The 12,620-nt window shown below is 50.7% G+C and overlaps 1 protein-coding gene across 2 annotated transcripts in view; it reads right to left on the bottom strand.

The window, feature by feature from the left end:
- Positions 1-11,205, bottom strand: part of HOMER1 (homer scaffold protein 1) — an 89,508-nt gene extending 78,303 nt beyond the window's left edge. For both annotated transcript variants that reach the window (XM_029061866.1, XM_029061865.1), the window contains exon 1: positions 9,915-11,205. In XM_029061866.1, coding sequence (XP_028917699.1) covers positions 9,915-9,919 — 5 coding nt within the window. In that variant the 5' untranslated portion in view covers positions 9,920-11,205. The remainder of the gene's footprint in view (positions 1-9,914) is intronic.
- Between the last annotated feature and the right edge of the window lie 1,415 nt (positions 11,206-12,620).

Genomic DNA, 12,620 nt, shown 5'->3' on the forward strand with positions numbered 1-12,620 from the left:
ACATAGTAAGCGTTTAACAAATACCGCAATTATTTATTTAGATGATCCCCCAGCCAACTGGGGGTGATGTCTACTTACAGGGGACAGATAACAGATGGTTAAGAGAATCTCTCTCTCATGCAAAAAAATTGTTGCCGATTTATACATTCCAAGCGCTTAGTACAGTGCTCTGCACATAGTAAGCGCTCAATAAATACTATTGAATGAATGAATGAATGCAAACAATGGGAGAAACAACTGGCAGCGTGGCTCGGTGGTAAAAAGCCTGGGCTTCGGAGTCAGAGGTCATGAATTCGACTCCCGGCTCTGCCACTTGTCAGCTGTGTGACTGTGGGCAAGTCACTTCACTTCTCTGTGCCTCAGTTCCCTCATCTGTAAAATGGGGATTAATTGTGAGCCTCACGTGGGACAACCTGATTACCCTGTATCTCCCCCAGCGCTTAGAACAGTGCTCTGCACATAGTAAGCGCTGAACAAATACCAACATTATTATAAGCAAAATCCATTCTCTGGGGTGAGCTGCTTTTAGTTGCTTCTCCCACTACCTGATGTTATTTATAGAGCGCTTCGCACGTGGAAAGCACTGTTCTAAGCAACCGAGGGAGGACAATCCAAGAGTTCCCTGCCCACAAGAGACCTAGGGTACAGAGGGAGAGAAGGGTATCAATATATACAATTTATAATAAATAATTTATAGACAGGTACATAAGAGCTGTGGGGTTGAGGGTGGGGTGAACAGCAAATGCCTGAAGTCTAGCTCTGAACATGGGCAGGGTTGAAATTGGGTATGTTTGCCACTCCCAACAGTAATAATAACGATGATGGTATTTGTTAAGCACTTATTCATTCATTCATTCATTCAATAGTATTTATTGAGCACTTACTATGTGCAGAGCACTGTACTAAGCGCTTGGAATGAACAAGCACTTACTATGTGCCAGGCACTGTACTAAGCATTGGGGGGAGAAGGGGGATACGAGCAAATCAAATTGGACACAGTCCCTGTCCCATATGGAGTTTGCAGTCTTGATCCCCATTTTACAGATGAGGTAACTGAGGCACAGAGAAGTGACTTGCCCAAGGTCACACAGCAGACAAGAGGCAGCGCTGCAATTAAAACTCATGACCCTCTGACTCTTAGGCCCGTGCTCCTTCCATAGGCCACGCTGAGACACAAACTGCATTTCTCTCGGCGGGGAGAACAACCACTACTGGAAGCCAGCAAGATGTTCTTAAGTGCCCTCAGAAAAAACCTTTCTAGACATCTTGTTCATTCCACGCATCTAATGAAGGCCACAATCTGCCCAGGCACTCCGCCGTGCAAGTCCCGGACTCCCAGTTTTATCAGACGAGGCCGTCTGCCATCACCAAAGTAATATAGTAGATCGTTCATTCACCGTAATGGTTTAATTTCTGAAAGAAACTTCTCACTTTCAGGCGGCTGCGCTCATTCCAACCTGTCCTTAAATTACATCACCGCATAGTACCGCACTTCACATAAATCCTGAAAAGCTGCACTTGCTTTGATTTGGTTGGCCTCCTTGGTCGAGAAGTAGTAACTGCATCACAATCAATCACCGTGTGACAGACAGTGCTGAAACGCTCTCGGGTTTGTTGGGCGTGAACGGGGCCAAATACGTGGGAAAGTGGAAAAACTGCACTAGTTCCGTCCGCCCAGTGGTTTTTCCAAACGTGAACCGGAGAGGTTTGGGAGGAGGGAGCGAGCATTTGTCCTTACTGGTCTTCTGCATGGAAGGATGAGGAAGGACAAGGACGCAGGGGGAGTTTTGCCACAAGGTCACATCCTTGACTGGGCTTCCTGTCTGGAGCTGCCTGGGAATGCCAAAAGTCCTAGGCTTATCCCATTTAATTTTTTTTTTTTTTGGTATTTGTTAAGCGTTTATTATGTGCCAGGCACTGTTCTAAGTGCTAGGGAAGGGACAAAATAATCAGGCAGGACACAGTCCCTGTCGCACGTACGACTCGCAGTCAACCCCCACTTTACTGATGAGGAAACAGGCGCAGAAGTGAAGTGATTGGCCCAAGGTCACATGGCAGACAAATGGCGGAGCTTGGATTCGAACCCAGATCCTTCCGACTCTCAGGTTCTATCCGCTAAGCCATGCTGCTTCTCAACTGCCTTCCTTGAAACCTCCCTCGGTGGCAGCAAGGTGAAGGAGTGGGTTCAAACCCTAAAACGTTGCCTCAATAAAGCAAAGATGGGAGATGGGGCTAGTGGCATCCAGTGGCTTGAACACAAGGCCGGAATCCCCAAATGGTCATTATTAAGAGCCCCCGCAATTGCCAGTTCTAAGCATATCGTCTAAGTGCTCAACCAGTAGTTTCCCTTTTAATTGAACTGGTATTTTCAATAAATCAATTTTAAAAATTACATATGAGATCCCAAATTTGCTTTTTTCATTCTTGAGCTAAGAATAAGATTTTTTGTATTTTTTTTTTTAAGTTTTAACATCTCAGTATTCAAATGACAAATGGCAGTTTTCCCAGTCACAATGCACTAAGTTCTGAATTTATAGAAATTGGGTCAGGTTTGGGGCTTTGGCATTACATTTTGTTCATACATTATTGATTTTGCAATAAGCCGGGAAAATAGGAATTACGGGTACCGAAGATTTAAAAAGCACAGGACAAGGGAGTGTTTTGTTTGCCCTGTTTTAAATAAAAGATTGTGAAGTCATTTCTCCAAGTAGAGCAAAACCCCAAAATATGGCAGACTCAATCTTTGTTTTGGGCAAATCAGCTAAATAACTACTGCAAAAAGCTACCAAGTTTTCTTGTGAAAAACATTTTTCTCCTAGTTTTGCTCCACTCTCCAAAGAACCCCAGGTCCATCATATTGGGGGAGGAGGGAGGAAGAGAGAGAACAGAGACAATGACGAATATAGTGTGAGCTGCTTTATCAGATTAGTTCAAAATCTTACAATTTCTTGGTTATTCCTTTACGGGTTTAACAGAATTGAACCACTTCTGACCTCTACCTCTCTGAATGCTCTTCTTAATACTTGCTTTAACCTGTTTACCCCAATTTTGATGAAGAATTTCACTTTTCTCAACAAAACCAGATTGTGGGTAAAGGTAATCCTACCTGGTATGCTTGTGGACCTTGAGAATCTAAAGTTAAACTGTCCTAGCACTTCTTAGTGTCTATGATAGGATTGAGGAAAGACTTCAGAGCTAAAGAGTGTTAATTTGTAGCAGTAACGATTGGAAGCCTGCAAAGGGTTAAGTTTAAGCAATTTATTAGTGTATTGTGTTAACTGTGTGCACAGCACAGTACTAAATGCTTGGGAAAGTATGATGGACTGTACTCATTGTAGACAGGGAACATGTTTATCAACTTTGCTATAAGAATAATAATAATAATAATGTTGGTCTATAAGCACTCAATATGTACAGAGCACTGTTCTAAGCGCTGGGGTAGATACGGGCTAATCACGTTGCCCCACATGAGGCTCACAGTCTTGATCCCCATTTTACAGATGAGGTCACTGAGGCACAGAGAAGTGAAGTGACTTGCCCACAGTCACACAGCTGCCAAGTGGCAGAGCCGGGATTCAAACCCATGACCTCTGACTCCCCAGCCCGGGCTCTTTCCAGTGAGCCACGCTGCTTTGTCCGAAGCAGTTAGTACAGTGCTCTGAAAACAGTAAGCGCTCAATAAATACAATCGATGCAACAGAACCAAGTTGGTAGACCTCTTCCCTGCCCATTAAAAAGCCACTTATCTGAAGATTCTAATTCCTTTATTTTACTACAGGCAAGACCAACCAAGATGGGCTGAAGAATATACAGTAAGTAGTCACTAACTTACTAATAAAAAGGACAAGCCAATGAGTACAAGAAGTGCTTCTCAGACACTCAAAAGTATGATTTACTATTGATTACTTTCGGAAACCTCGGACCAAAAGAGAATGGGATTCGAGCTGTCAGATAAGCCAAAGGAAAAGAATGCAAAATTGGCAGATTAGATTATATTAAATATATAAGCATATTACTAAAATTACCTGATTAAATCAAATTTCCCTACACTAGGAGCCTGATCCTATCAATGAGTGGTAATTCCCCTGTTTTGCGGGGGGGCGGGGTTGCTTCTTTGTTTTTGTTTTTTAAGGCTGCACGGTTAACTCATTCAAGCTTCTGCAGAGCCCTGCAGAAGAACAGCTACCTAGGACAATTCCAAGCACTTCAGTGACTCGACTAGAAAATTATCCTCCATCCCCTGAACTTCCCCAACCCTTGGGAAGAAGAAAAAAAAAAATAGCCATTTTCTCTTTACTCATCCATCTGACCTAAGGTTTACGCATTTAAACAGAAGTGGAAATTTCAAGTGGAGAGCCCCGACAGAATGATTAGCAGCAGGGTGAGGGGAAGGGGGTCAAGAATGACAGACGTGCAAGCAGGAAGTCTCGCCTTACCCAAGCTAAAACCACTTCACGATAAACATCCTCCGATCCTTTCGGAAGCAAATGGCATCTCCTCCCCCTCACGCTCCCAAAGCCCACTGCAGACCACCCTCCTAAGGTCCATTTGCCGTGTTTCCTTTGCGCCCTCTGATTCTCGCCCCAGCCCCGCGAAACTTATAAACATGGGCTTATACTCTACTATTTCCCCTCTCTGAAAATGATTTTAATGTCTGTCTTTTCCGGTAGACCATATAATGGGCAGGGATTGCATCTAACCAATTCGGTTGTATCTTCCTTTTCCAAACGCTTGATACAGTGTTCTGCACATTGCAGGTGCTCAGTGCGAACCGATGGACTGAAATGGAGGAGGTGGGCGGTTCTCACAGCCCGGCAGCTCCGGTCTGGAGAGCCACTTGTTCTCAGGAGGCTGACCGGCTTGACACGGCCATTTGGCTACACCAAGACTAACTCACCCCGCGTTTCCAAATTCCAAGAGTCTCCATGTGTTGAGTAACCAATTCGAGTTACATACTTGATTTGGGGGGAGACGGAACAGCCATGGTAGGTGTAGAGAACCGACCAGATGGCAATCTTAAATCTTTCTGGAGAAAATGGTGCCCTTTACTGTTTTATGGGTGAACTGTGCATGCTCCTCTTGGAAAGATTTACCCTAACCCTAATGAGGCTAAAGAGACTCTCACATACCTGGCCCTCCCGTCAAGCGCTTTTATTCAGGCGGCAGACGAATCACGCGGCCATGGGGAGCCACAAAAAGCAAGATCGGATCCTGCTCTCAGAGATTTGGTCAAATACACAACATGAAATTGGGCAGAAAGTGCGATCCTAACTCCTTGCTCCCCTAATCACGCCAATAACCGTTCCCTCGGCATTTCTCTGTTCAACTCACATTTACGCAGTCACTTTGTGTTTCCTGTTTGGTTGCTCCCCCGACATTCGAGAGTCAGATCTTCAACTGGGATCGGGTCTTAAACTGTTCCATCACACTTTAGGGAAACCTGAATGCTACAACTGATAACGATACCAGCGCCGGACTGGAAGAGAAACTCGAGAGAACGGATAAATACCTACGTATACTTTGAAGTACCGTACAGGGAAGCGGGAAAGCGGAGTTAGCGATAAACTTCGGGAAGGAGGAATTTCTGCTAGAACTCTGGAGGGGGTGACGGTTATGTGTTGGTAACGAGCAGCATCTGGGCAAGGCCAAAAGACTGCACGCTGCCCAAGGATGGCAAGACCTGGAAAGGGTGGTGGGTAGCAACAGAGTGTGGAAGACAAGGGCAGAAAGGGAAAGAGCAGGAAGCCGGGGAAGGAAACTGAAGTCCCCAGTCAGGAATTTTGAGGCCCCGGTGATGAGAAGGGGGTCACCGGGGGCTTCTGAAGAGTAGAACTAGTGATAAACGGCAGCTCAACAGAACAATATATACTCTACCCATGAAGAGGCTGCACCCTAGGGAAGATGGACATACAAAATATTTACCGGTAGTAGGGGGCAGGATGAACAAGGATCAGAGTGAATCAAAAATAAATAATTGAAGCTACACCTGAATACGGGCATGTTTGACTTGATTAGATCGCAGATCGAGGAAAGTGATTCTTTTCTCTTTACGTATGACGGGCTGAAGACGGGGAGGCTGGAAGCCGAGAGTCTAAGCAAGGAGGCTGTTGAGAGTAAGCTCCCGGGCAGGGAAAAGGCGCTCTAAGCACTTTGGACAGTGCTCTGCACACTCTAAGAGAATCAACATGGTCCAGTGGAGAGAGCATGGGTCTGGGAGTCAGAAGGACCTGGGTTCTAATCCCAGCTCCACCTCTTGTCCGCTGTGTGACCTTGGGCAAGTCACTTCATTTCTCTGCGCCTAGGTTCCCTCATCTGTTAAACTGGGGAGAAAGCCTGTGGGCCCTACGTGGGACGGTATCCAACCCAATTATCCTGCACTTAGAAGAGTGCTTGGCACATAGTGCGTAACAAACACCATCATTATTATTCTACGCACTCAAGTATGACTATAATCCCGGTGCCTCAGTGACAGTAGAAGCATTAGTAATTAAATTCCCCCATGGAGAAGTACACTGTACGAGGGAACTGGGAAGTACAGCACAGAGATGAGACACAAGGAGCCCACACACGTCACTGGCCATTTGCAGAACTTGTGTATTGAGGATTGATCTCACCTATTCCCCCCCAAGCAGCTGGAACTCCTGGCAGCTCACAGGTCAACCACATATGTGCAGAGGCACACAGCCAGAAGAGAAAACCCCAACCCACTCTAGGTGGTGGTGGAACTTGGAAGCAGGGGCAGGCAGACCCACGAACTACTAAAGAATTGGCAGCGAGCCCCACACGGGTCCCTGTCCGGCCGATCATCTCCGTATCCACCCCAGAGCAGAGCAGTCCGGAATATTAAAAAGGGGGAAATCAAAGAAAACCTAGAAATTGAAGGCAGGTGAGGAGCAAAATGGAGAACTAGGTCGATTCAGGAGGGAGGGGAATAACTGTGAGCCCGTCACTGGGCAGGGATTGTCTCTGTTGCCCAATTGTACATTCCAAGCGCTTAGTGCAGTGCTCTGCACGTAGTAAGCGCTCAATAAATACTATTGAATGAAAGTGTAGTAATAATTGTGCTATTTGTTAAGCATTTACTATGTGCCAAGCACTATACTAAGTGCTGGGATGGATACAAGCAAATAGGGTTGGACAGAGTCCCTGTCCCTCTTGGGGTTCAGTCTTAAACCCCATTTTAAAGATGGGGTAACTGAGGCCCAGACAAGTGACTTGCCCAAGGCAACCCGGTAGACAAGTGGTGGAGCCGGGATTAGAGTCAAGACCTTCTGACTCTCAGGCACATACACTATCCACTAAGCCAAGCCGCTTGCCCGGTGTAGTCATCCTACAAGTTTAAGATGCCAAGGGAGATCCAGAGCGATGTCCCTGTATCGGGCAGAAGGCTTGGTCATCGTCAGAGACTTGGATCCGGACGCTGTAGTTTGAATCCAATGTGATTTTTTCTTTTTTAGAGAAAGAGTCATGGGCAGATTGGAAGTCAGAGAGCAAAGAGGAGAGAAAAGGCTAGATGGGGGTGGTGGGGAGGAGAGTGGGAGAGAGTAGAGGGTACGCGGGGGGGCTTCTGCCTGATTGGGTCGGTCTTTTCGGTGAGACACACTGATGTCGGTGGCTTTTGGGGAGTGAGAAGTTTTAAAAAGGAGCTGAAGTTCGTAGCAGGAGGAGCGGATGAGCTGTCCGGATGACAGCTTCGTTAAAGATACGCTTGTTGGAGGAGCCCAGAGAGTTAAACGCCTTATTTGCCTTCCGTAAAGCCTGGGAAATACTAGGCACGTTTAGGTGGCAACTGAGATATATATGTGGACGTGGGTTTGGGGTGCTGGAGACGGCCCCCTCCTGGCCCGAGAGCTCCAGAGACCCTGGGGGGCCCCCCGGCTTCTGCACAGTCTCACGCCACCTGGCACATGCCGCAGTGTATCCCCCTCCCTCTCCCTTCAGACTCACAGTAGCAATTCGGAGGCGGCAGGAAGAGCCGGGAGCTTCTGCAGAAGAATGGGGTTGGGGGGGGCGGGAGAGGGGAAGGATGGATGAGCGAAGAGAGGAGGGGAAGAGGAATTTGGGGGGGGGGTTGCCTGCGGCGGGGAACCGTCGGAAATCCTGAAGGGGAGGGGGTCGCAAAAACAGGAAGGAGGGGGACGTCGGGGGAAATCTGCATTCATTCGACTGTATTGATTGAGCGCAGAGCACTGTTCTAGGCGGTCAGGAGAGTGCCATCAAAAAAACAACAGACATTCCCTTGTCCACAACGAGGGCCTCCTCCCTTCTTCCATCCTTTCCTCTCTCCCCTCTGCAAAGTTCCTCGCGCTGCCGCCCCTCGCTTTCGCTGGAAGCCTGGTGCCATGCAGCAGAGAGTGGCTCTCTCTCCCTCTTTCTCTCTGCAAACCTGCCGCCCAGAGCTCTGGCTCCACGCCTCCAACCGACAGATACCCAGGGACCCAGGTGCCAAGATTCCCAGGTGCCGCAAAGAGCCCCGATAAGACATTACAGGAGCAGGGGGTCCCGGGTGCCCATCTTTTCCTCCCTCATGCACACAAACACCCAGCTGCACCAGCACTGGGGCAAACCAACACCTCAAGCCCCGAGATCCCCCCACCCCCGTCTGTCGGACCCTCCTTCCCCCACCTGGAAAATGGTTATCACGACAAGGGGGCCCGGAGCGAAAAACGGAATCGCTTCTGAATGGGATGAGCGCTGGCGAAGAAAAAAATAAAATAAAAGTAGAAAGCGAGCCCCGCTGCGGGGGAGGAAACCAAGGCAAAGTCATCCAGAAAAAGAGGCAAGGATCGAGGGCGGTGGGGAGGTTCGGGGCTGTGACTCAACTTCTCCTCGCAGTAAGCGCCCAATAAATACGAATGAATGAATTGGTCACTGAGCTCAGGCAACAGGAACATTCCCGGATCGTACAGGTCAAGGCCGATGGTTAGTTATCCACACAGTGACAGAATTTTCATCGTAATACAGAGGTGCAAGTGTTGAAATACTCAGCTACGGATGAAGTAGCCCCAGCCGGAGGTTAGACGGTTTTGTACAGAAAGGGGATGGGGGTGTTAATAGTGCAGGCGAAAAAGGCTTATAGCGAACTCCCACCCCCCGCTCCGCATCCCAGTAGATTTGGGGTTATTTTAATTAAACCACCTCGCCTACCCTGATCCGACGCCGGAAGGCAACGGAGAGAACAACAGACGAGATCGGCTCGGCTCTGGCACCGTGGAATCAAATGGCATTTCTTTAGCAGTCGCTGCCTGCCTACGATCTGGGAAGTCAAGTTTCTCACCTCTAGTTTCCATAGTGAACATAAATGGTGAGCTTCTTTTTCAGAGTGTAGGGGTGGGGGAGAGGATGGACAGATGGAAACTAACCGAAGGGAAAGCTCACGCTATAGACCGTGAGATTTAATTTTGCCATCGGATCGCACGGGGGGAAGGAAGCCCAGGGGCAGGTCATCGAGTCACGGCAGAAACCGACTCGATTTTCATCAGCGACGGTAGGAGCGTCGAGTCCGCGCAGAGCGCTGTACTAAGCGACTGGGAGCGTACCAGACGACCGATTTGACAGACACCTTCCCTGCCCACAAGGAGCTGAAAATCCTATTTGCACTTTATTCCCTGGTGTTCTTGCCCTGGAACGGTCCTCCAAATTGGGCCCAAGTGGCCTTACCTCCGAATAAACCCCGAATCGATTAGGTGGGGCATCCTTAAGGGCGGTCGCCCCTATCGATTTGGGGTTTATTGGCAGATGATCGAGTATTATTAATGAAGGTATTCGAAGGATGCCCCAACCAGACCTACCCTTCACCCTCCGAGTGGGGAAATTATTTTCGTTTTTCAAGATACAGGACGCCTCCGGGGTCCCCTTCACCAAGACAGAGAGGGAAAAAAGCAGGGAAAAAAACCCATCTTCTCGATGCTTACCCCATTTTGCCCACGGATAACTTGCAGCGCTGAAGTGGCCCCGAGGCTTCAATTTTCCCCAAGAGGATCCTGGTCTTCCTGCCGGAGTCTCCCCTAATTCCCCCTTCCCCAATTCCCGGCTTTCCTGGGAGGGAGGGATTTCAGCTCTTCGGGGAAAGATGAGCGACGAAAATCAAGAGTCAAGAAAGAAAGGAGAAGGACGAGTCCCCGGCGGTAGATCCCGAGGCGTTTAAAGGGAGAGGGGCATCGGCCTCACTCCCCCAGGACGCATGGGGGGACCCGACCCGGGCTCACACAGGCCGGTGGGCATCTCTCTCCCTCCGGCTTGAGGTTTGCAGCAGCAGCAGGTCCCCCCCGGGTGGCGGGTTCGAATCACACCGGCAGACTTCGGACGCCGTCGAGGGGGAGAGATGGGAGGGAGAGGACCGTCCCGATGATGTCCCCGGGACGACGAGGACGAGGAGGGAGTCAGGCCCCCGACGAGAAGAGCCGGAGCCGTGCCAGGCCGGGCCGCAGGCTCGGGGAGCAGCCCATCCCGGCGGGGCCCCACAGGGCAGGCCGATTCGGGACTGGGCAGGGCAGGATTTGGAGGGGCAGGGCAATGCACGATTGGGCCGAGAAGGACTGGGCAGGATTGGGAAGGGGTGGGCAATGCACGACTGGGCAGGGCAAGGTGGGGCAGGGCAAGACGGGGCAGGACCGGGAAGGAGCAGGCAGGACTGGTCAAGGAAGGAGCGGGCAGGACTGGGCAAGAAAGGGGCAGGTAGGACTGGGCAAGGAAGGAGCGGGCAGGACTGGGCAAGGAAGGAGCGGGCAGGACTGGTCAAGGAAGGAGCGGGCAGGACTGGTCAAGGAAGGAGCGGGCAGGACTGGTCAAGGAAGGAGCGGGTAGGACTGGGCAAGGAAGGAGCAGGCAGGACTGGGCAAGGAAGGAGCAGGCAGGACTGGGCAAGGAAGGAGCGGGCAGGACTGGGCAAGGAAGGGGCAGGTAGGACTGGTCAAGAAAGGGGCAGGTAGGACTGGTCAAGAAAGGGGCAGGTAGGACTGGGCAAGGAAGGAACGGGCAGGACTGGGCAGGACGGGGCAATGCAGGACTGGGCCGAGAAGGACTGGTCAAGGCAGGCCCAGGCCGGGCAGGGCGAGGAGCGAGGCGAGGCCGCGAAGAAAAACCAAAAAGCGGCTGGTCGTGGGGGTGGTGGAAAAAGGAGGCAGAAGGGCGGCCGGCGGGATGGAGGGGTGGCCCTTTCCTTCCTTCCCTCCTCGTCGTCGTCTGCTCAGGCCCAGCGGCTGAAGGGGGGGGGGGGAGGATGGAGAGGGGCCCGGGGAGGGAGAAAAGGGCCCGGGGGGGGGGGGGGCGCCGGAGGCTGTGCTGAGCGCCGCGGCCGGCCCGGCCTCCCCGCCGCCCGCCAGCGCTCTGGCTCCATGGGGCCCCGCGGGCGGGCTTTTATAGAGCGACGTCACCGCGCTCCCCTCCGCACTGACGTCACCCGCCGCGCACGTCACCCGGCTGCGGGGGCCGCGCGCACGGGGCCGGAAGTGCTGCTAAATTAGGGCAGGACCGGCCTCCTCTCTGCGCCTGCGCCAACGGGGCCCCTCTCTGGGGCGGGCGGGGGGGGGGAGGTTCAGAGCAGGGGAGGCATAATAATAAGGTTGGTGGTGGTGAAGCGCTTCCTCTGGGCAGAGCACTGGGCTAAGCGCTGGGGGAGAGGCAGGGTCATCAGGTGGTCCCACGTGAGGCTCACAGTCTTCATTCCCATTTTATTAATAATAATGTTGGAATTTGTTAAGCGCTTCCTCTGTGCAGAGCACTGTGCTAAGCGCTGGGGGAGAGGCAGGGTCATCAGGTGGTCCCACGTGAGGCTCACAGTCTTCATTCCCATTTTATTAATAACAATGTTGGAATTTGTTAAGCGCTTACCCTGTGCAGAGCACTGTGCTAAGCGCTGGGGGAGAGGCAGGGCCATCAGGTGGTCCCACATGAGGCTCACAGTCTGCATCCCCATTTTATTAATAACAGTGTTGGAATTTGTTAAGTGCTTACCCTGTGCAGAGCACTGGGCTAAGCGCTGGGGGAGAGGCAGGGCCATCAGGTGGTCCCACGTGAGGCTCACAGTCTTCATTCCCATTTTATTAATAATGTTGGAATTTGTTAAGCGCTTCCTCTGTGCAGAGCACTGTGCTAAGCGCTGGGGGAGATGCAAGGTCATCAGGTGGTCCCTGCGTGAGGCTCACAGTCTTCATTCCCATTTTATTAATAATAATGTTGGAATTTAAGCGCTTACTCTGTGCAGAGCACTGTGCTAAGCACTGGGGGAGATGCAGGGTCATCAGGTGGTCCTGCGTGAGGCTCCCAGTCTTCATCCCCATTTTATTAATAATAATGTTGGTATTTGTTAAAGGCTTGCTATGTTCCCAGCATTGTTCTAAGCACTGGGGGAAATACAGGGCCGTCGGGTGAGCCTCACTATGTGCAGAGCACTGTTCTAAGCGGTGGGGGAAGTACAGGGTCATCGGGTGAGGCTCACTGTGTGCAGAGCACTGTTCTAAGTGCTGGGGGAGATAATAATAATAATATTGGTATTTGTTAAGCACTGACTATGTGCAGGGCACTGTTCTAATCACTGGGGGAGATATAGGGTAAGCAGGTTGTCCCACGTGAGGCTCACAGTCTGAATCCCCATTTTACAGATGAGGTAACTGAGGCTC

The sequence above is a fragment of the Ornithorhynchus anatinus genome, chromosome 1, assembly GCF_004115215.2.
Source record: "Ornithorhynchus anatinus isolate Pmale09 chromosome 1, mOrnAna1.pri.v4, whole genome shotgun sequence".
NCBI classification, from domain to species: domain Eukaryota; kingdom Metazoa; phylum Chordata; class Mammalia; order Monotremata; family Ornithorhynchidae; genus Ornithorhynchus; species Ornithorhynchus anatinus.